This window comes from Triticum urartu, chromosome 3 (genome assembly GCF_003073215.2).
Source record: "Triticum urartu cultivar G1812 chromosome 3, Tu2.1, whole genome shotgun sequence".
Taxonomy (NCBI): domain Eukaryota; kingdom Viridiplantae; phylum Streptophyta; class Magnoliopsida; order Poales; family Poaceae; genus Triticum; species Triticum urartu.
The window spans coordinates 494,316,714-494,340,274 of record NC_053024.1 but is presented as its reverse complement, the minus strand read 5'-3'; the positions used below and the strand labels follow the sequence as shown (position 1 = coordinate 494,340,274).

The following is a 23,561-nucleotide window of genomic DNA, read 5'->3' as shown; positions in this document are numbered from 1 at the left end:
CATTTTTCTTAGTTTTTTTTTTCATATATAAGATGTTACTTTTTGAGTTAGTGTTTGAAAGATAAATATTTTGAAGACCAGTTTAATCTGTCAGGAAAAAGAAAAATTAAACAGGAAAAAGGGAAAAAATAAAGGTTAAACAGCAAAAGATGAAAAAAGTTGAGAGGGCAGGGGATCGAACCTGCGTCTCCCCGGTAGAAGACCCACGCTCCAGCCAATGCAATACCTAAATCCTTCTTTCGCATTAGAGACAACCAACTAAATAAACCAGAGACCACTGCCGCGACTTGTGAAAGAAAACTGAATCATTTTTCCTACTTATAGATGGCATTGGTGGGTAATATTTAGCAACTTTAGGGGCAAATTATATGACGTACCACCAGAAGCAATATCTGCTTTATTATTATTATTATATAGGAGAGATTAGAGGAGATTTTGATGACAACTATTTCTGGACGGAGGAAGTATTTATCAAATTTAGCTTTTTCAAAGCTGAATCTGGTCCTAAAGCTGAAACAAACACCGCCGTTACCGTACATATGGTAGTATGGAACCCACGCTCCTGAAGTACCCGGCTAGCAGTTTTGCCGACGAAACTATTAGGGCTGGAATCAAAACTCAAAACTCGCGAGCTAAACAAGTAGCTTGTAACCGCTCGAATCGACTCGAACTCAATGACTAACGAGCCGAGCCAAGCTCTAATATGAACAACAAATCAATACATCTCACCGTCTAGCCCAAGCGCCTATCACAACTCTGCGAAAGCCCCGCCCTTGATCCCCAATGTCCTACTTCCCCTAGCGAGTGGTGACGCCGACGGGCTTCATTCTCTCGGCCGCCTCTCCCTCGTCTAGTACTAATGGCTAGGAGAGTCGGCATTTCGTGATATGTGCATACTAAAACTGTTTTGCTTACGTTATGCATGCTTAATATACATATTACATACTTATGTAATCATTTTTATGATCATTATATTTGTTGTTCATATGCATAATTAGCTTAAACAAGCTGGCTCCTGAGTTACAGGAGTCGAGCCATGCTTTGATCTGAGATCATTATATTAACGAGCCGAAACTACTACCCAAAAAGGCTTTCGCCCCGCTTTGTAAATAAAACAACGATCAACAACAACCCCGTACAAACGCACACCACCACAACACACGCACACACCCGAAGCAAGATACATAAGCGCTGAGCGCAGCAACACCACCCCAAGCACTACAAGAGCAGCCGGGTCCGCGACCGTGAACACGCCACCGCGAAGAAATGAAGCCGCATATATATGACGAACCGTGGGCTCCAAGGCGGGGCCTTCAGGAAGGATACGACACCGGAGTACCGCCACCGCCCGACCCGAGAGTTAGAGTTTCCCCTGGAGCAACACGACGGGCAATGATGGCCGCAACGACGCCTTCAAGAAGGGAACGAGCTTCGCCGCCGCCGGTCCGTCCGAGGATAGAGCAGGTTTTCACCCCGGCCAATACTCACCGCCACCGAACGCCACACCCCGGCGACCATGCCGTCCACACGACCATGGTCACAGGGCAGCACCCAGGCACGGGCTTTGCCCAAGAGCACTGTGACACCACCCCAGAGCCGCTGCCCCGGCATCCAAGACCTCGACGCCACCTACCCAGTTACCCAGCGCCACGCCACCTATAAAGACGGGTGGAAAGGCCCCACCTTTCGCACCCCTGAGCTGCCCCCAACCAGCCGCCATCGGCCCGTCCTACTGCCGGGCGCGAGACGGGCGCGGTCCTGCTGCCGGGCGCGAAACGGGAGCGGTCCTGCTGCCGGGCGCGAGACGAGCGCGGTCCTGCTGCCGGGCGCGAGACGGGCGATGGACCACGGCTAGAAAAAGCCCAGTCCATCGACGGAAGTGGAGCGCGGGCGACGGGGAGAGGAATCGAAGGCCGCCGCATGCCGCCTACAGACGAACCGACGCCGAAACATGCCGGAGCAGCAGCCACACCAGGCCACTACCCATCCCGCGCCGCCCGCCGGACTCCAGGCACTGAATCCGCCGGGTACGCAGCCACCAGATCGGCCAGCGCACCGGTCGCACCACCTGCGCCACCGTACACACCACCACACCTGCGCCGTCACCTCCCCCAGCCAGGACGGCCAAGGCAGAGGAGGCCGCCCGCAGCCGCGCCACCCACGGCCCGCGCCACCCGAGGGCCAGATCTGGTCGAGCAAGCCACCGCATCCCGTCCCCAAGCACACCCCCCCCCCCACACACACACGACGCCCGTCACGCCGCCGCCACTGCACCGGCACGCCGCCGCGCTCGCCGTCAAGCGGGGCACCCCGACCCACCGGCCTCGGCCCGCCCCGAGCTCGACGCGAGAGGGGACAGGGACTCCCCGCCGCCGCCGGCGACAACCAGGCTTCGCCTGGCCGCGCCCTCTGGCGGCGGCGAGGGGAAAGGGGAAGAGGGAGGGGGACCCGGCCGGCGGCGGCTAGGGTTTCCTCCCGGTCGCGCGCGGGGCGACTCGGGAGGGGAACGGGGAGCTGCTCCAGATTTATCTATTTTTATCAATGACTCCTCCAGTCGAAACTACTATACAGACGACTTTTCCTTGGACGATTTGTGGACGACACTAAATCTGCGGCTGGGCTGCACTTTCTGCTTTGCATGGACGGTTCTAACCAATATCGTCGTGCAGGCATCGGCTTGACTTTGTCGTGTGTTAACGTGTTGAGCCAAGCTAGCTCGCTATCTAAACGAGCTCTAGCGAGTCAGCCGAGCTGACTCGACTCACTCAAATTCCACCTCTAGGAACTACTCCGCTTGGCACTCGCCTAAGGAGATGGTGGGGTTCTGCCTGCCGGTCTCCACCATTACCTCTACGCCACAGAAAGGAAAACAAAACAAGAGAGGCCCAACCAGATGTTCATTTTCCTCTAAATCTGGAGGAATGTGTTAGACATGGAAATAGGAGGTCAACAAAATGCCCAGTATTTCAACTGATATAAGACCAGTTACAGAAAAATGTACCAGAGCCTGTAGTGTCATATATTGATAGTATTTCAACTGATATAAGATTAGTTACAGAAAAAAGCACCAGAGCCTGTAGTATCATATTGATTTCCAGTACAGTTCCTTTTGCTTTATACAAGTTGCTGACTACACTTTGAAGTGGTGACTTGAACTCTTCTTTAGTTGCTTGTTGGTATGTTGACTGAGACGGAGTGGTGACTTGAACTCTACCAAACTCTTATCAGCCTGACAGAGAGCAGTATCAAATCGACCCGATACAAATACGCATATTCGATGTATTTCTTGATACTGAAAGAGGAAGTAAATCGAGTCCGTTACAGCACTACTCAGAAATTTATCGCGGCTGCAACATACTCCGTGCTTGGGAATATACTGGCTGTAATCATTCATGTACTTTTTCACCAGGAAGCGTCCGTGTATTTTCTTGCTTCCATCCTAGCAGAACCGAATAAAAATAACCGAGAGTTATAACCATTAAAGCACAATGAGGGCAGCACCGACAGAACGTAATCGTTAAAATAATGTAGGCGAACTAATGCCAGGTACCTAACCAGTAAGACATTTAGTAAAAAGACATCAACAAATAACAAACACTAGGAATGAGCTAGTGTCTGGCATGGATAATATCATACACTAAAAACATCTAAGTTCATGAATTTGATTATTTTAGCACAATTATATGGAAGTTCTGAGTGAGAAGCAGGATAATACCAGTCATTGTTCAAGAGTTTTGAGATCCATCAAGTTCATTGCTCAGCATATGGTGCAGAAGAATATCAACCATCGTACCCTTTGACCTCACACTACAACACATAAATGATAAGACCGCAAAGCCTGCCACCGTATGTTGATATATAATAATAGAAAATAACAAGATCTACATTACCGCACAGACCGGCGTTTCTTTATTCCTCCAGACGTAGGATTCTGCAGGTGATGGAGAGTGTCCTAAAATATCAGCCATTTCAATCCGGATAAAAAGTAGCTTAACTATTCATCCCATTCTCACCTGGATATCAACCTCTTCACCTTTCTCCAGTTCCATCTCAGCAAAAAATGCCTCCAACACAAATGCTACAATCTACGAAGATAAAAGAAATACAAAATTTATAATCAGTAACTAAACATCTAATAACATATAATGAGCTACTACCTCCGATCCATAAAAAGTGTCGCAGTTCTGAACTAAACCCAGTTCAAAACTGCGACACTTATTTTAGATCGGAGGGAGTACAATTCTTGGAAATATCCACTTCTCAACAAAGTTCTAGCCATGCGCAGGTCAGTCATTCAAAATCTAAAATTATGCGAAGTTAGAAACTTATGTCATGCATGTTACTGGATGAACAAAAAAATGAGGATCTATTTAAGATCTTACCAGATTAAGCAGTAGTAATATTGAAATAAGGTAAAAGCTGACAAAATAAATCAGGCTCCAAGAACTTCCAGTCAGTTGCCAATAACTCTGAAAGTATTAGAAAGAAAGATAAAGAAACACAGGTTAGAAAATACAAAAATCTGTTCAGTATTTTTACCAGATGTCTTCGCATTGATTAGGAAGACAATCCTGACCACTTTAATTCATTTTATAGAACAGAGAAATATTCTTACCTCCATCCATACTTGCCAATTGCCCATCACTAACAAATTGAACAGAGTAACCATACCACTTGGATAGTCATTGAAGTTAAAAAGAAGATAACTGAATATGTCAAGGGAAAAAATGCAAGAATTATGTGAAACAGATACATTTCAAAAGCATGATTTAGGTTTAGCATAGCAGTTAAGTGGTCCATGACAAATGATAAAAAAATAACTCGTAAATTTACCATAGCAAGGCCAGTAGCAGGCTAGCCGGTAACTTGGCGGTTACCAGCCGAGTGCCTTATCTATTCTAGCTTGATATTTGTTTATAACATATATTTTTCCTCATATTATTGTGGTTTTTTGGTTTTATATGAGCATTAAATTGTTGTTTCATGTCAATTCATATGAAAATTTGAAAACATCTCTTTCAGACTGACATTATATTACCAATCCGAGCTAGGACGGCCAGTAAGCGCCAGTTACAGAGGTTAGCAACGACGTATTTGAATCATTGGCCACAAGAAACTGTAAAATTCCTAGTGGAATCCCAACAGTGGAAGAAGAACAAACAAGGATACTCATTATTGAAGAGGTCCGTTTCTTCTAGTGTTGGGTTTCCAGCATACACGATGCCCCCAAAAATCTGCAAATGAAACAGACTAAACTATCAGTTCACAAATAGTAACATGTCAAAAGTGCTAGTGATATTTCAACAGTGAAGATGTCCAGTTCAGATTAGGATAAGTTCAACTCAAACAACAGTAGTAATTAGTGCATGGGTAAGCTGTGAACAAAGAAAGAAAAAATAGCAATAAGTGGCACAAATAACAAACTATTGTATGTAGGTGGATCATTGTCCAAAGAACAGATTGGATCTTAAACTTAATATGCAAACATTCTAACCTGCAAACCAAGGGAGCAGTACATGCAAAGAACACAGAATACTATCCCCAAATATGGCATCAAACTAGACATCAGGGTAAAGAATGTTGCAACAAATGCTCTGAAACGTTGAACTTGCAGCAAAATTCTTGTTAAGCGCAACACCCTTCCAAGGAGAAGATATCGAATCCTGTTGGGCAAACATCAAATGAAAGTTACATATCTGACCGCAAGATCGCAAAGATTGAGCAAACAAGATAATGTCAGATTCTTTCAGATGTGATAGCTCGAAACATTTCAAAGTAGCTAAATGTTGAAATGGTAATTCCAACAAGTACGGCTCATCACTACATATATCTCAGGGGGTTAATTTCTGCTTGCAGTTTCTTGTTACAGTGGAATCAAAGTCAGTGGCGGAGCCAGGAAAATTGTATCAACAGGGCCGAATGATGTTAAAACTGCTTGGGGAGGGCGAAGCCAATGAAAAACATGCTTTTGACAGGAAATAATCACTAATTTTAGCGCTATTCATCAGCAAATTAGCACTACATCTCTGATGTTAAGGGGGGGGAGGGGGGGCCAGGGCCCCTGCTGCCACCCCCCCCCCCCCCCCCCCCCCCCCCCCCCCCCCCCCCCAAATCGCCGTCATACCAAGAAGCATACTTTAGTTTGGTTGAACTGGTTCTAGCCTTGTGGGCCATTATCGTAGAGCATGAGGTTTAGGACTGGGTTTTGACCTCATAAGACACATGGAGGTCATTCATTTTTGTTCTAGAATTTTAATAAGAAGAGCACACAGGATACTGGAATGGAAATATTATCGATACGTATGGTGACTTGACTAAAATTTGTAAAGTAATGCATCCAAAATAGTTAAAATTACCATTCTCCATTTGAAAGAAAGGGAAGCTTTGACGGGAAGGCAAATGTTAGAGTCTCTCCAATAACTACAAGGAAATCATATGTTAGATTACTACAAGAATATAATGTAAGATATACTAGCTTCCATTGAAAAGTTATTAAAGATATGAAATACTCAAACAATAGTACTCCCTCCGTAACCTGATATAAGACGTTTTTTGACACTGTCAAAAACGTCTTATATTAAGTTACGGAGGGAGTAGCTGTTAACTTATTTTCAGTGCATGCATGGAGGAACAATACAGCTCCAGGATAGACAAAAGCTTAACTTTAACAAGAACCATGCATTATATTTCTTTAGATCATACATATTGATTTGTAAGTTGATGACTCTGATCAATGGTGAATCAATTATGCTCGATCATATGTTTTCCATAATCTTGTATACACAATTACTAGATGTAGTTTTCTTTTCTTTTTATGAATCCTATAGAGTTGTGAAAAGGATCTGATTCCTCCCGTTTGAACCAAAATATTCTTAGTGCAGATGTTTTTCTTAACAATACAAGATAAAAGGTATCGATAGAAGAAACCGAATAAAATTTCCTCGAAGAGAACGTGTGATAAACTTACATATAGTCCAAGTAAGCACAAAATCAAATTTGTTTTGGCCTTCCATCCAATAAGCACCAAATCCTAATGAAAATATTTTCAGTGCCATCTCGGCTACATAAATCCATCCTGCAAAATATTACTTCGATTAACATCTCAATATAAATTTTCCAGGAAGATGAAAAAAACATCAATAAAATATGTTAACTGACTGGTGAGGTGCCAACAGGAAAGACGAAAGGGGACAATAATGAAAGAAGTGTGATGTGAAGTCCAAGTGTTGCCGTGCAACACATGCACCAAGCAAATGTGGCGGGGAAGTGTGATTCTGCAGAATACAAGCTAAGGCTAATATGTACTGCCACACTTTTTAGGCCACTGCTAGCATATGCTCTGGGCATTAATGCACTAAAGTTCTACTAAAAGAGGTGACCTCTAGAACGAGTTCATCTTTCATAACTTAATTTACTTTTGAGAACACATCACTCGAATATATGATACAACTACGATATTGATTCGTTTAAATTCTGATATTCCAATATATAACTTGCTCAAGTTCTGCTCGTTTTGTACCTTACAACCAGTGTGACTAACCAAGGTTCGATATGAATCATGCAGTACACCATTACAGCCTAAACTTGGAGCAACACAAAGATGCTTAAGTATGACATTCCACCGGGATAAAAATGGCTTGCTCAAGTTCTGCTCGTTTTGAACCTTACACCCATTGTGAATTTGTGACTAAACATGCTTCCATATGAATTATGTAGAACACCATTACAGCCTAAACTTGGAGCAACACAAAGATGCTTACATATGGCATTCTACCTGGAAAAGAAACTGCTATAAAAGGGAAAAAGGTTCAGATGGTTTTGGAAGCCAACAAGATGATAATATATGTTATTCAAGTATGTTGGAATCAGATAATGTACACCTTTTATTCGGAAATAAATGACACTTTGGACATAGGCACGGTCTCCATTGTGCAACTTCTACCATTACTTTTCATATAAATATGTCAGAGAAAAAAATAAAATCATGCTATTGCGGTAATATTCTTCACGATAGATCTAATGGTATTATTTTCACCTATCCAATTTCAATATATTAATAGTCAACGTCAGAGAAACATTTGACAGCGTCCTTTCTAGGACATGATATACTTCCCAGCGGAAGTTATATTAGGTATAAATTCATCAGATAAAATCATAATGCTGTTTACATAGAACTGTTGAAACAATGTCACCACAAGATCCTTACCAAGAAAGAACTCTACTTCCTGCCACGTTTCCTGTGAGGAGCTGTTTTCTATATCAAGCTGCAAATATCACATTAGCAAAGAGATTGTCAGGGATAGTTTGCAATTGTAAGTTCAATTGTTTTGATTTTTAGTTGTAAGAGGATGGTGGGTTGCAAACATTTATGCTACCAACTATTCATCACTTAGCAAACATGCACACGAGAGCGGACAATAAGAAATGAAGAAAAAATAGCTACTTCAAACTTCATTTCGATTATTATTTTTGCTCACAAATAGGACTCCCAACAGTTATAACCTTTTCACTTACAAAATACCCAAAGTCCTATAATTAACAAAGCTCATGTCGTGCCAATTTTTAATTAATACCGTTGTTAACAAATCAGGCTTCTTCTCATAAGTTCATCATTTCTAACAAAAAAATATTCCAATTTGGACACCGTAGTTAATGAATAATGCTGCAAACACTTGCTCCCAACTAATGTGAAGAATTGTTTTTTCTTTTACTATATTGGACAAAGAGCATTGATCTTTCTTTTTCACAAAACTTCGGTGCATAAGTTGCGAGAATTGAAAATATTATGGTTCTACCTATCAGATATATGCCCATCATAGATCATATATCATATTTATTGGTCAATCATCATATCACACCACCAAGTATAGCATTTATACAACTGTCGATTCAAAAAATTGTAAATGTAAAAGATTTCATACCGTTGTTTCGATAATGACGGCAACTAGGTTTACCAGAAGAACGAAAATAATAATGTACTCAAACACCCGGCTCCGCACAAAAGATTTCAACCTCCCACAAAGTGGTGAATGGTAGAATGGGAACTTTTCCAGATAAGACGGCTGCAAACATGTGTACAACACTGAGTCAAATAATTCAGAATGTTGGTTACAGTAACACGGTATTAACATAAAATAAATATATATATTTAAATTTCAAAGTATTACTACCCCTGGTACAAAATAAATTTATATCCTTGCTAATCAAACCTTTCAAATTTTCACCGTTCATATATTTACACAACAGGCAGATTATGCTTAAAGTCTAATTGCTATTCTTCAATTGCAGTTCTAGAACTTTTACTGAAATACTATATTAAAATTAACAGCCAAAGGTGTACATCAGTAACCGCATCATTTTTGTAACACGGAAAATGTATGGGATCATGAATGCCAAAGTAAGAACAATATACCGGTGGTTCTTTCTGAAATTTTATTGCAATGGTATTGCATAGGTCAGCAAATTCTTCGGAGGTAACCTGGACAAGATAAATAAATTAGAACAAATAGGCACCAAAATCTGAGTTGAAGAGGACTCAGACATGGGCGGTGAGGGAGTACACCCCCGCCTCCCACCAACAAAGCTAAGCTCAGTTCCTTGCAACTATTGACCAAGGTTCAGGCATTTGTAAATCTTAACAGAAACTCTAAATTCAGATTGCAAAATTATTTCTGCGCCAACTCTTGTATTTGCATGTACCATCAGTTGGAGCAAGCAACATTATGAATATGTCATTCTTTCTTCAACACAATACTAAACAATATTATGTACTTGCTGACTTCACAAAGCAAAACATGCCAACTGAACATAAGAAGAACACATACCTTGAAATCACCACTTCGATCAAGCTCGGCAAAAATTAATTCAAAATCTTCCCTTGAGGTTTTTGGTAAGGACCTACAAAAGTGAAATAAGTTATGTGATAGCCATAGCTGGCAGAGGAGCTAGCAACAAAAGAATATGAAAATATCTCAATACTTGTTTCGTCTCAACTTTGGTATTATCACGTTGCTTCCAAAAAAAGGAGGATGCGGTGCGAACTAAGTATTTTAGGCCAAACTGTTTGATGAACGTAAGCTTTAGATCTTTTACGGAAGTTCGAACTAATAGGGTATTAACTATTGTTCATTCTGTTGTTCGACCAGCGCAAACAGCCTTCGTGCACGGACGACACATTCTGGAGGGAGTGGTTGTCCTACACGAAACTATTCACGAACTCCACTCCAAGAAACTCAACGGAGTTATTTTTAAAGTGGACTTCAAAAAGGCTTACGATAAAGTCAACTGGCCGCCGCCGGCCTCCTAGCTCCCTTAGCCCCCTTCCCCTGCCTCCCTGTCATGGAATCCACCGGTGCCGCCCCTACCGACCGTTGAGCGACCCTCTCCGGCGAGCGCGTGTCCTCTGGCGACCGCTAGCTCAGCTCGGAGAGCGAGTCCTCGACGCGCTCCTACAGGGACGTCGCCCTCACCCCACCGGCCCCGGCGGAGTCGCCGGCTGCGAGGGGCCCTGGCCGCACTGCGCCGGCCGCCCGCTCGGAGGTCCACCGCGTCTCTGGCGGAGCCGTGCTCGACGCCGAGGGGTTCCAGCAGCCGCGGCGCAAGAACCGCTGCTACCGCCGGCCGAGCCAGGATGGCACCCCCAGCCCATCGCCTCCTTGCCGTCGCAGCCCGTCTCCGGAGGAGGTGGCTGGGCTGTGCTTTCGCTGCCTCGACCACCGCCACAGGGTGCACGACTGCACCAACGACGTCCGGTGCAGGCGCTGCCTCACCTCGGGCCATGAGTCTCGTGACTGCGACATGCGGCGCAACGACGGCACGCGCCCACGCCGTGACACCCCTGGCCGTGACGGCCCAGCGCCGCCCCCTCCCATGCGTCGCCACGCCGCCACTGGCCACCGCCCCACTGCCGCGCCCTGACGCGCCTGTGCGGGTCATCATGGCGCAGTCCACGGAGATGGAGGAGTCCGAGCGGGTTCTTGGCCGCGCCATGGTGGCCTCCATCACCGGCAACAGGCCGCAGGTGGCCGCGGCCGAGGTGGCCGAGCTGCTCCTCCGCTCTCTCGAGCTCTCCGAAGGCGACTTCACCGTGCACGAGCACCACCCCGAGGACTTCCTCATCTTCTTCTCCTCCCTGGACACCATGCGTCGTCTTAATGGTGAGCACTTCATCAGCTTGCCTCGGTTCGCTCTGTCGCTGAGGCCATGGTGCAAGCTGGCGCACGCTGGCGCTGGCGGGTTCGAACACCGCCGTCGAGCTCGAGCTCCGCGGCATCCCCGCCCAAGCCTGGCATCTCTCCACCGCCGAGCACATCCTCGGGGAGAGCTGCTGGATTGAGAGGCTGCATCCTCGCACGCGTTCTCGTGAGAACCTGGCGGTCTTCCACTTGTCTGGCCGCGTGCATGATCCAGCCGACATCCGCCTGGCCGCCATTCTGGAGATTGTCGAATTGCTGCCAGCTCGCGTCCCCTCAGAGGCGCCGGAGATCAGGACACTCATGTACCCCATCTCCATTGCGCTCGTGCGCACCACCCCACTCCAGGCGCTCCCGCCCGGTGTTCAGGGCAACGACGACCCCGGCCGGGGCGGCGCTGGCTACGGGCACGGCCAAGGCCAAGGCCCCGGCACGGACGGGCGCGGCGCCGTGGCAGAAAGCGCAGAAGAACTGATGCTGCACCGGGCGGCCGAGCCAACGGCATGGCCATGGACGCGCATGCATGGCGCGCCTGCGACCGCTCGGGGCGGACCGACGGGCTGAACACGGCAACCTCCTGGCCTCAGCCGGCGTCGGCGGCGGTGGCGCCGCCCGCCCGGCCGTTGAGGGATGCCATGATGTCGTGGCCAGGTCAGCATGGCCCCACGCACTCTCGTCGTCGTGCTAAAAGAGGAAAGAAAGGGGGAAGAAGGGGCCCGCGCCAGCAGACTTTGGCGACAGGCCAGACGCAGGCAGCTGCCGCTACCGCTGACAGCGCCAGGACGGCTGCGCAGGCGCCAGCTGGCGAGCTCCCACTGGTGGCTGGCGCATCGGAAGGCCAAGGAATTTCAAACCCGGGCTCTCCCCATGATCCCGAGGACGATTCCGCGGGGCCCGCTCCTGCCGCGGCTAATCCAATGCCTTGTCGGGATCTTGCCCTTTTGAGCCAGGTCCCAGACTCCCAGCCCATGGCGCCAGAGGGATCAGAGAGGCCAGGATCGCCTGCCGCCTTGTCGGGGCAAAGTGGCATCTCGCCCACTCTTGTCGCCCCGGCGGGTCTAGGAGCCGCCGCTGACCGGTCTACGTTGGCCCTTGGCCCCACACCGGCGATTTCGGCGGGAGAGGGCACACCGGTTCCCGCCCCACCCGTTCTCGCGCACGCGCCAGAGGCCTCCCCCGTTGCTGATGCTGGGCCAAATAGAGCTGGGCCGCCCGATGCCGAGCCCACGTCTCCCACACTGCTGCCGCTTGGGGCGGCCGCTGGTCCGCCAGCCGCTGGATCGCTGGACGCGGTGGCCCCGAGCCCAACCCTTATGCAGCTGCCCCCGGGTTCCTTCACGCCCGCGCCCAACGCTGATCGCCGCCCGTCGGGTCGCAGCCCACGCTTTCCGGCACCTGGGCGGTTCGCATCGCCGCCAATCACGATGCAACGATCTCGCAGTCGTGTGACCACGCCGCAGGCCTGGACGCTTGGCGAGTTTCTTGCTGCCGCCACGAAGCACATCAGCGCGTCGCTGCCTACTCCTGGAAAGAGGCCACGTCGCCCCCTCAACTTTGCCCCTCGGCGAGGCCGTTCCGCGGTTGCCGCCACGACTGCGATGGCGCCGCCGACGGCAGAACGGAGGGCCCATGTGCAGATCCTGCGCACCCTGGGGATTGTGGGCATCAACCAGAAGATCACAGCAGTTGAGATGAAAGCCTACGACGACATGTTTGCGGCGCCAATCCCCATGTCTGTGCTCAAGGCCATCGCCGCCCTGGTCGACCGGGTGATCCCAGCATGCTTCACGTCCCCCGCGCGCGAGGCCGTTGCCAGCTTGTGCTAGACCTGCCGACACGCTCACCGTCGACCCCTTGCTCATGGATCACGGACTTAAGATCGCTGTTTGGAACGTTCACGGACTCAACTCGCGCGCCCGGCGCACTGCCATTCGCTCTTTGTTGGGTACTACCGGCGCCTCTACTGTATGCCTACAGGAAACTAAAATGGCTTTGATCTACTCGTCCATCGTGCTTGACATCCTCGGCTCCGAGTTCGACGACTACACGTACCTCCCGGCTGATGGCACACGAGGCGGCATCCTCCTCGCCTGGAAGAGCAGGGCTGTCTCGGTCTCCGACCCCCTGCTCACCCAGAACGCGCTCACGGCGAAAGTGTCCGTGGCTTCCGGGACGCCGTGGTGGCTGACGACGGTCTATGGACCACAGGACGACGCTGATAAAATCCTGTTCCTCAGGAGCTGCGCGACATCCGTGCGGCATGCCCCGGTCCGTGGATGCTCTGCGGTGATTTTAATCTCATATACCGCGACGAGGACAAAAACATGGGTGGCCTGCATCAGCGCATGATGGGCAGATTTCGCCGCGCCATCAACGACCTCGCCCTAAAGGAGATCTACCTCAATGGGCGTCGCTTCACTTGGTCGAACGAGCAATCGCCACCCACGATGGTGCACCTGGACCGCGTTCTATGCACCTCGGATTGGGAAGATGCGCACGGCGAATGTCACCTCCGATGCCTTGCTTCGGTGGTGTCGGATCACTGCCCATTGCTGTTGGATTGCTCTCCCATGCCGTCGGCTCACAAACGCTTCCACTTCGAGGACTACTGGCTCCGGCTGGACGGCTTCCACGACACCGTGGCCGCGGCCTGGGGCTCGGTGCACGACGACGACCCCTTTCGGCGGCTGGTCAAACGCCTCCAGGCCACTGCGCGCCGCCTCTCGAGTTGGAGCGCCAAGTCCACGGGCAACATTCGGGACAAGCTGGCCATATCCCGTGAGCTGATCTTGCGCTTCGACAAGTCGCGGGAGGACCGAGCGCTCTCGCCTCCGGAGGAGTGGCTGCGCAAACAGCTCAAGCTCACCTATCTCGGCATGGCCTCCATGGAGCGCACGATTGCTAGGCAGCGCGCCCGCATCGCGTCTCTCAAAGACGGCGACGCCAACACGAGTTTTTTCCACCGGCAATGCTCCTTCCGCTGGCAGAAAAACCGTGTGCACAACCTTGTGGTGGACGGGCAGGTGCTCTCTGGCCACGAGGAGATGGCAAACGCTGCTTTCATGCATTTCGATGGCTTGCTGGGCACCGCCGTTGACCGGGAACGCACGCTGGACCTTTCCCAGCTCATCGCCCCAAGTGACCTCGAATGCCTCGATGCGCCCTTCTGCCAGGAGGAGATTTGGGAGGGAGTCAAGCGGATGCCGGCGCGCAAAGCGCCCGGGCCAGGCGGCTTCACCGCGGAGTTCCTGCGCGCTTGCTGGAGCATCATCCGGCAGGATGTCTGGGACGTTTTCGAGCTGCTCTACGCTCTGCGAGGGCGCAGGTTCAGTAAGCTCAACCAAGCGTTGTTGACCCTGCTGCCCAAACGCGCAGATGCCCACAAGCTCGGCGACTATCGGCCGATATGCCTCATCCACATCGTGGCCAAGATCTTCGCGAAGGTCCTGTCCTTGCGCCTAGCTCCCAAGCTCGACACCCTTGTCAGCCGCAACCAAAACGCGTTCATCGCCGGGCGGAGTCTTCACGACAACTTCATTCTCGTCCGGCAATCCCTCAAGATGCTGCATCAACTGGGGGCGCCCAGGATCATGCTTAAGCTCGACCTCACGCGTGCCTTTGACTCCATCTCCTGGCCCTTCCTCTTCGAGGTGCTGCGCCAGTATGGATTTGGGGACAGATTCAGAGAGTGGCTGGCCATTTTGCTGTCCTCGGCGAGCACCCGTGTCATGCTCAACGGTGTTCCCGGCCCGCCAATCTGGCATCGCCGCGGTCTGAGACAAGGCGACTCCACCTCCCCGCAACTCTTCGTGCTCGCGGTGGACACACTTGGGAGGCTGATGCGTCGCGCCCTCCAGACGGGCATCCTCCAGCAGCTGCACCCCCGGCGCGCCATCCCGGCAATCTCTCTCTACGCCGACGACGTGATGCTCTTTTGCCATGCTAATGCCGAGGAGATTTCCGCCGTCAAAGGCATCCTTGACGTGTTCGGCATGGCGTCCGGGCTCCGGGTGAACTATACCAAGAGCTCTGCCACGGTGATACACGGTGATGAGTCGACGACGGGGCTATTGGAGCTGCTTGGGTGCCCGGTCGTGACCCTGCCGGTCACCTATCTAGGCATTCCGCTCACCATCCGCCGCCCCTCTACGGCCCAGCTGCAGCCCCTCGTCGACGCGGTGGCCGGCCAACTCCCTTCATGGAAGGCATGGCTGATGAACAACGCCGGACGGCTGGCGCTCGTCAAGTCGGTCCTCAGCACGATCCCGATTCATCAGCTGCTCGCACTCTTGCCACCGAAGAAAATCCTTAAGCAGCTCGAGAAGATCCAACGTGGGTTCCTTTGGGCCGGCCGAGCTGATGCCCACGGTGGCCACTGCCACGTGAACTGGCGCCGGGTCTGCCGCCCGCTCGATTATGGCGGCCTTGGCGTCCGAGACCTGGAGCGCACGGGGCTCTCGTTACGGCTGCGCTGGCTATGGCTCGCGCGCACGGACGCTGAGCGAGCATGGCATGGGCTGGACCTGCAATTCACTTCGGAGGAGTGCGCACTCTTTTACGCTTCCACGACCATGGCCATTGGGGACGGCAGGACCGCCCTGTTCTGGGAGGATCGCTGGCTCGGCGGCCAATCCGTCCGCAACCTTGCTCCTTCAGTGCATCCCCAAGCATCGCCGGAAATCGCGAACTGTGGCGGAGGCCTTGGACGGCAATCGTTGGGCGCGGGATATTCAAGGTCTGCTCGGCCTTCCAGAGATTGGTGAGTACCTGCAGCCATGGCACTTGGTGCAGCAGGTCGAGTTGTCCAACGCGCCGGACAAGTTGCTTTGGAGCTGGACTGCCAATGGCGCATACTCTGCCCAGTCCTGCTACAGGGCAACGTTTCAGGGAGCAACGGGCTGCCACTCTTGGAAGCTCATTTGGAGGAGCTGGGCGCCACCCAAAGTGAAGTTCTTCCACTGGCTGGCATGCCAGGACCGCTGCTGGACCGCGGAGCGACTCGCCCGCCGCGGCCTGCAGCACCACCCGCGGTGTCTAGAAACATAAGTGTTCTCGCCGAGACTACCTCCTACCTATGTTTATGTTATCCCTTGGAGACTACCGCCCCATTAGTCTCATCCACATCTTTGCCAAGCTGGTGGCAAAGAAGCTAGCCACCCAGCTGTCGCCGAGGCTAGGGGCGCTGGTTGAGGAGAAACAGTGCGTGTTCATCAGGAAATGTTGCATTCATGATAATTTCATGTTTGTTCAGCAAATGGCGAGATATTTGCAGCGGCTGGGTGAGCCATGAGCCATGCTAAAGCTGGATACCGTCCATGCGTTCGATTCAGTGTTTTGGGTTGTGGGCTCTTCGCTTCAAAGTGCTTCGCGGGATAGGTTTTGGCCCATGCTTCCGTGAGTGGATTGACATCCTCCTGTACACTCAAGTAGCACGAGTGATGCTCAACGGCGAACCGGGGCCTTCGGTTTGGCACCGCAAGGGCCTGCATCAGGGCAAGACACTCTCCCCAATGTTGTTTGTGTTGGTGATTGATGCTCTCAACAGGTTGTTTGCTAGGGCCAGAGAGTTCGGGTTGCTCCTTGGCTTTGCGCCCCGCGACCTGATAATTACTGTATCGTTTTATGCAGACAAAGTCTTCATCTTCTGCCTCCTGGGTATGGGGGAGCGTTCTATCGTTCGCAACTTGCTTGCGCTCTTCGGGCATGCATAGGGGTTGCACACCAACTATGCCAAGTGCTCAGTGTCCCCCATCGGTTGTTCGGAGGAGGAGGCCCTTGAGGCAGCATAGGTTATGTAGTCTGCTACCTCCCCTAGGGCTCAAGAAGCCCTCGAGTGTGGCGCTCTAGCCCTTGGTCAACAGGATCATGGATCGCCTCCCAACTAAAGGTCTTGTACAAACTCTTCTTTCTATCAATGCACCCGCAAGGCTTGAGTTTTCTCAAGAGAAAAAAATTAAAGATCATCAAAAAGACTTACTGATGAAAAAATAATGTAGAAAGTGCTTTGATACAAACATACAGTGTAATGTATGAGGGGACTTCGGCTACCTGTACTTGTTCAGCTCATTAAGCAATGATATGCACTGTTCCCTGTCGAGATAACCCCGATTCTGATGTACAAACAACAGGCAAGATCAACAACAAACTTGAAATACAACAAATGAATGAACACAAACATGAGTTGGCACTACAGCAATATGTAACTACTAAAGTGTGAATATATTACCCACCTTTCCTCGTCAGTTCACATTAGGCATATTTCAGTTTATTTTTTATTATGGCAGCTTTAATATTTAGTTGTAGTAGTAGCTTATTTATATTGCATGTGTCAATTTCTGATTCACCAGTGACTTTATAATATAAAGTAGCTAACACTTTTTTTATGCTAGAACATTTCCCCCAAATTAGTAAGGAAACAGCTGCTTAATTGATAGAACACTTCATTCGAACTAATGGAACATTTGCTGTGAATGATGGACATTGTTTATAGATTGTCATGATATTGTGATAACAATTGGTAAAAAAAAATATTTAAAACAATATGAACACCAAATATGAACTATTGGAATCTTCACACACAAAAAAAAGTTTTGTTATTTGCACTTTTTCCCTGAAGAATATTTGGGTTAACTTAAACATGGTCCAGAAACATTTTGGTGTATGTGTGTGCGTGTGGGGGGGGGGGGGATTCGGGGATTCTTCAAAATGAGATAACGTAATTGGGTGGAACCCCAGGAACTTGTCCTAGTTGGATTCTCAAAACTGACGATTCAAGTGATTTAACTATATTCTGGCAAAGGGTTACTTGAACACCACCAGCCATTCTAAATTATATAGGAAGTTTACCAAAATACATTTGCTAAAATATAGTACATCAGTGTCCAAGAAAACATAACAACAGAACACTCACGTTGGTATCAATAAGATCAAATGCCTTCTGTAATATATTTTTCCTGATAGAGTCCACCTGAACAAGTTGCTTTGCGAACTGTATCACCAAATGAATGCCATGTTATTGTTGTATTTACTATTAGGCAGAAGAACACACAAGATTCAGAAGTAAAGAGTATAGTAAAAGCGAAGAGATAGGACACAAGTAAAAATGTACCTGCTCCTTAAAGCTATCATAGATGACAGCAAGAATCAAATTTGTCAGGAAGTAAACTCCCAAAAGCACGTAGACGATGAAAAATAGGGAATACCAGCGGGATATCCTGCTCCAAAATATGTATGGTGAACTTGCATGTGTGTCGACTGCCATTATCATAAACACATCAGAAATATTGATAACCATCTTACTTGTAAGCAGGCACCCATACATCAGGATTATTGGAGGTGGTGAAGAGGACAAACATCTGATACAGCGTTACACCATATGATGAAAAAATGGTCTTCCCTTGTGGAGTATCCTCAAATGTTACATAAGCTAGCCAGCTTGCAAATAAGAGGAACAACAGAGAGAGAGCCTACATGACATAGACGGTCTAAGGTTATACATCAAAGTGAACAGATAATGGGTTGCAAACATTAAGGTGAACATGCAGAAGCACAGGAATCGTTATGTTAAAGTAAATAGACATAAGAGTCTAAGAGATGAACATATTAGCTGTTGGTATCTCTATATTAGACCAGAAGAGGTATAATTGAAAATTATATTTGCCACAGTAAAGCACTACAAGCAAAGATGTGGAATTAACCACCCACCCTGTGTCCACCACACAACTCAACTGCATGTGCCACATACCCTTTACTCCATACATTGATCATAATTAATGAAAGATCCTCATGACTTCAATGGATAAAATTTGTAATGACTTGTCCTGGAGTGAATTTGTTAATCCTTGCACGTCTTACAATGCATAGGCATGTAGAATTTTGTGTATAGATATAACCTTACCAAAACATTGAGGTATGTCCCAATAAGACCGGCCAGTGTGATAGCACACATTCGCAGTTCCCTATTGCAGACAGAAGAACACGTTAATCTATCTGTTAAACCCATAGCATATGACATTTGTTGGATAAAAATCAGTATATATCTAAGCTCACAATCAAATTTACATTTTTTGTCCTTTATTGTATACAGAAGCACTTTAGCATACGCACCAGCTTTAGGTGCATCCTCTGTGTGTGTGTGTGTGTGGTGCGCGCGCGCGTGCATGTATACGTATCTATTATAACAATGTATCAATTATCATTAAAAGTATAGCTCATTAATTATTCTTAGATACATCAATACAAGTGTTATGAAAATATATCATTGGATTCCTTAGTTTATGCAATATACCTTTCTTATGTAAAGAAAACAGTATGCAAATAATATAACTATTATAACATATATGAACTCAAATGGATTTTTTTTGTAGAACTCACTTTGGGGTATCTAGTATTTATTAATGAAGTGTATGGAAATGACAAAGAGGTATAGCCGGTTTATCTATGTGGTATACGAGGAGAATCGCCCCCCAACCCCCACAAACACACATATTAATTATCAATATATTAAGATAGGACCTTCTCACTGTGTTCAGTAAGGTACCAGCAGTCTGGAACAAACAAAACACTGCATACCTGATAGTCATGATTAGAAACACTACGCGGATGTATGGAGCTAATCTGAAAGGTTGGGAACTAAAGGCAAACACCAGTATGTCACATGCTAAGATGAAGAGAAGAAGAATCTACAGGTAGAGCAGAAAAATGGGTAAGCCATAGTGAACTAGAAAGCAAAATCACACATCTAACACAGCAAGGTAGTCTAATAAAATTCAAGTTTGAAAATTAGACTGTCAAAATATGAAAGGACCTAAACTGTGAGAAGTGTGCATGCAAAATAATATAATTAATGTACAAAAAAGGGAAAGCCCAATTAAAATTTGAACTTCAGCTCATGTTTACCAACATATAGTTTCCTAATGAAATCTTCACTCAGTCAACAACATATACTCCAACTTATTGTGTCTAATAAGTAGTAACTATTTTTCCTTGTTCCTCACTGTATTATAAGGAAGAACAGCCAGAAATGTTCAGTGTCATTTTGTCAGAAAGTTTTCCCATCTCCCATTATTTCTGCAGTAATCTAAACTTGGGCCTATATAAAAGCAATTTATTGACCTCTATTTGCCATGCATCTTTCACAGTGCATCGAAACAACATTCACTAAGCCAACTCCTGTGAATTATTAGGTTTTCTATGTTATCTGATATTTGCAGAGATGTACTGGAAAATTATGTGCTTCCGAGAAGACAGAATTGTTACCTTCAACTTATTCGTGGTGCTCCTCCAGAAAATATTTAGGCCTTCATAAGAAAGTGGACAAAAGATATCCATTACAAGAATAACAAGTGTAAGCCCCTGAAATTTAAAAAGAACCATTTACAGATCAATACATCAGATTCAGGTTTTCAGTTCTCCATATAGGTCACTACATGCTTTTGGATCAAGATATGCACATTTCATATTATGATAGGATAGCTCCAATCATACAAATTCGAGGATAACAGAATTCAGGTAGCTGAATCCACTAAAATACATATGACCTGATGCAACTAATTCTGCAACACATCTCAAAATTCAACAGATTTTTTAGCGGCCAAGTTCATTTCACTTATTTTCAGGTTGCATTGATATTCTCCATAAAAGTGGAAGTGCAATTCTCAAAGCAACTTGAGGGCTTGACTTACTAATCTAATATTGACCTGCTTTAAGATTTCTGTAATTAAGGTTTGGACGGAGCATAGAAGTACTACCCTTATGAATAAAGCCGTACCTCGTAGATGAGTGATTCAGTTTTGCTGAAGTATGGCAACTGCCCGAGAAAGTAAAGATCCCTTTGATCACAAGCCTGTAGAGCATCTTTCCGGCACCATAGAGGCTTCTGAAATGCAAGCGACAGAACTCACATCAATACCATATGGGAATCATGAGACTGTGCCTAATTTGTTCTTTATTTTGACCATGGAAAGTTTCCGCACTTAAGATGCCTGGTCACTGTTAGAATAATACAACACCAATCTTGACCTAAAGAACCTATACAAAATAATATACAGATCCCACTTTCTAAGAACTAACCTCGTGACTGTAAGAAAGAAAGAAAAGAACTAACCTCGAGAAAATTCAAAAGAATCAAAGCAAACAGGTTAAGTGACCACAGCCAGTCCAACCGGAGATACACAAAATAGAAACTCATTGCCCTCCCGAACCTCGTATCATTCAAGACATCCTCAGGGATACCAACACCATCTTCTGCCTGCCAAAGTAATTGTAATTACTAATTAGACTTTCGAGTAAGTCAAAAGATGCAAAAAAAATTAACAGATGAACAGTACGTTTTATATCACCATAGAAGCTCCAACAAATATTCTTCCCGAAAGAAAGGTTATCCAACATAGTCTGATAAGTGCAGCCTAGCTAAGATTCAGTTACCCTGATTTCCTTGCAAGAGAAAATGGGACTTGCTGTTTCAAGGCCCTTGGTGTAAGGATGTCTCTGCAATATGACTAATATTATTTCATTGTATAAGTTCGAATAGAATGTCAAATTCCATAATGTAAAATATTGGATCAACTCGTAACATGTTTTGGCACTTCATCAGATAGACAATAAGCATCTAACACACACGAACCAGCCGAGACCTAGACCCAAAAAAAACTTCCTAACCATCTCCGCACGACAGCGGCGGCCACGTGGACCTCGGCACCAGATCAGCATGCTAAGCTAGGGCCGACAATCCATCAAACACCAGTCCTACGCCACCACACTCACAGTTGCCGGCCACAACAACCAACAACACAAGCCCCTCGAGGCTAGAGCGTCTCAAGTCCCAGTTATACTCTACAGTAAACAGCTACGCTCGACGAAACAGGGCAAAGTGGAGCAGAGGACCAGCAGAGCGAGAGAGAGCCAAGAGAGGTGGACTGGGAGTGGGAACCGACGAGGTCGACGAGAGCGGCCGCCTTCTGGTAACGGTCGCCATGGGCTAGCGCGTCCGACCGCCTGCGGTACTTCCTGGAGCCCTGCCCGCCGGCCCCGTCGCTGAGGCGGCGACTGCCGGAGGACGCCAGGCCGCGCTCCGCCGCCTCCTCGGTGATGAGAGGCGCCTCCGCTTCGCTCATCTCTCTCCCCCTGGCTAGACTGAGATGCAAGCGGAGATCTGAAGGCTGAAGCTACGAGCGGAAGTGGAACCCGAAGCGGAGGTGGAGGCGGAAGTGGATTAGTTTAAACAGGTGTTGTGTCTTGTGTGGAAATGGGAATATGGGATTAGAAGTAACCGGAACGGATCGTGTTCAGGTAGTAGTCGACCACGTTGCGGCCATCTCGACTGGCCGCATACGAAGCACAGGTCGCCCGTAATCCCGTTGGGATTAGCGCGTGGACCGACAGCGGGCAGGGAGACGGGGCACCAGCGCCCGGTAGCTCATTGGTGGACGCCGGTGTTTGGTGTTTGGCTTTGACGGTGGACGGCCGTACAGGTCGTTTGCGCGGGGGTAGCTTTCGGCACAGCTGGGGTTCGGATGGTGATGTCTGCGGGGCATTATCGTGAAGAATTTTGCATGCCCGTTCTCGTGGTGACGTGGCTGCTACAGGTGTGCAAAAAATTCTTGAGCAGTGGATGCAGACAGCATTGATACGAATCTCAAGATTCCGACCAAGAAGCGTGAGGTTGAATTTGTGTTGTCATGATTATGTTCGTACTTATGATCTGTCGTGCTTATGTGTGTACTTATGAGCGCCATGTGTAATGCCATGATGCAATTTTGTTAGTAAAGTTTTCTTTTTTAACCGGGCTAAGAGCATGTCTAACAGAGCCCTCACAAACTCAACCTTCAAAACAAGTTTGAGGGCTGAGAAAATGTCGTTTTGAAGACCGAAAATCTCTATTCTGTTTTGAGGGTTGGTTTGAGGGCACTGATCTGCGCCCCGGCCTTCAAACCTTCAAAATAGGCACTGGTCTGCGAACTCGGGCGGAGGCGGAGTCGAGCTCGGGCGGCGGGAGGCGGGGGGCGGTGGGGCGGACGGCGCGACAGCGGGGACGGGCTCGGGCGGGGCGGGGAGGCGGACATCGGGGACGGGCTTGGGCGGGGCGGCGGGGCAGCGGCCAAATCGAGGCGCGGTGGGGCAGCGGGGGACGGCGGCGACGCGGCGGGGAGGCGGGGGACGGCGGTGGCGGTCGAATCGAGCGCGCCGGCGCCGGCGGCTCCCGGTCGGGTGGAGGAGGAGGGGAGGCAGTTGGGGGAAAATTCCCTCCCGCGTGCGCGCGTTGACCGAAATGCAGGCGCCTTCAGTTTTGCCTCTCAATCTGCACTAGTGCAGGTCTAGTGGGGAAATGAGGGTGCAGCCTTCAAAAAAATTTGAGGGTCTGAGGGTTCT

The 23,561-nt window shown here is 48.3% G+C and overlaps 1 protein-coding gene across 3 annotated transcripts; it reads right to left on the bottom strand.

Moving 5' to 3' along the window:
• Nucleotides 1–2,996: 2,996 nt before the first annotated feature.
• Nucleotides 2,997–22,583, bottom strand: LOC125544565 (two pore calcium channel protein 1). Of its 3 annotated transcripts, XM_048708298.1 has the most exons (25): nt 22,127–22,582; nt 21,521–21,680; nt 21,298–21,441; nt 20,962–21,069; nt 20,451–20,546; nt 19,764–19,873; nt 19,090–19,150; nt 18,492–18,658; nt 18,301–18,406; nt 18,103–18,180; nt 17,241–17,302; nt 9,825–9,897; nt 9,413–9,478; nt 8,922–9,062; nt 8,207–8,264; nt 6,968–7,075; nt 6,357–6,420; nt 5,495–5,663; nt 5,170–5,234; nt 4,616–4,706; nt 4,383–4,469; nt 4,014–4,085; nt 3,891–3,931; nt 3,716–3,807; nt 2,997–3,439 (listed from the first exon to the last, which is right to left on the bottom strand). In XM_048708298.1, exons 3-24 carry the CDS (start codon nt 21,379–21,381, stop codon nt 3,726–3,728), a joined length of 1,989 nt encoding a protein of 662 aa, XP_048564255.1. In that variant the 5' UTR covers nt 21,382–21,441; nt 21,521–21,680; nt 22,127–22,582; the 3' UTR covers nt 2,997–3,439; nt 3,716–3,725. The 3 variants fall into 3 exon arrangements, with proteins under 3 accessions (XP_048564255.1, XP_048564254.1, XP_048564253.1); XM_048708297.1 differs by lacking the exon at nt 21,521–21,680 and having other exon boundaries at nt 2,997–3,448; nt 22,127–22,583; XM_048708296.1 differs by lacking the exon at nt 21,521–21,680.
• Nucleotides 22,584–23,561: the final 978 nt, after the last annotated feature.

Excerpts from the sequence above, each read along its gene's own strand:
- LOC125544565 (XM_048708297.1), bottom strand. The coding sequence starts at position 22,306 with ATGAGCGAAGCGGAGGCGCCTCTCATCACCGAGGAGGCGGCGGAGCGC. Across the intron at positions 4,707-5,169 it reads ACGGACCTCTTCAATAATGA|TTATCTTCTTTTTAACTTCA; the intron begins GTATCCTTGTTT and ends TGACATATTCAG. Across the intron at positions 4,086-4,382 it reads TATTACTACTGCTTAATCTG|ATTGTAGCATTTGTGTTGGA; the intron begins GTAAGATCTTAA and ends TTATCTTCGTAG.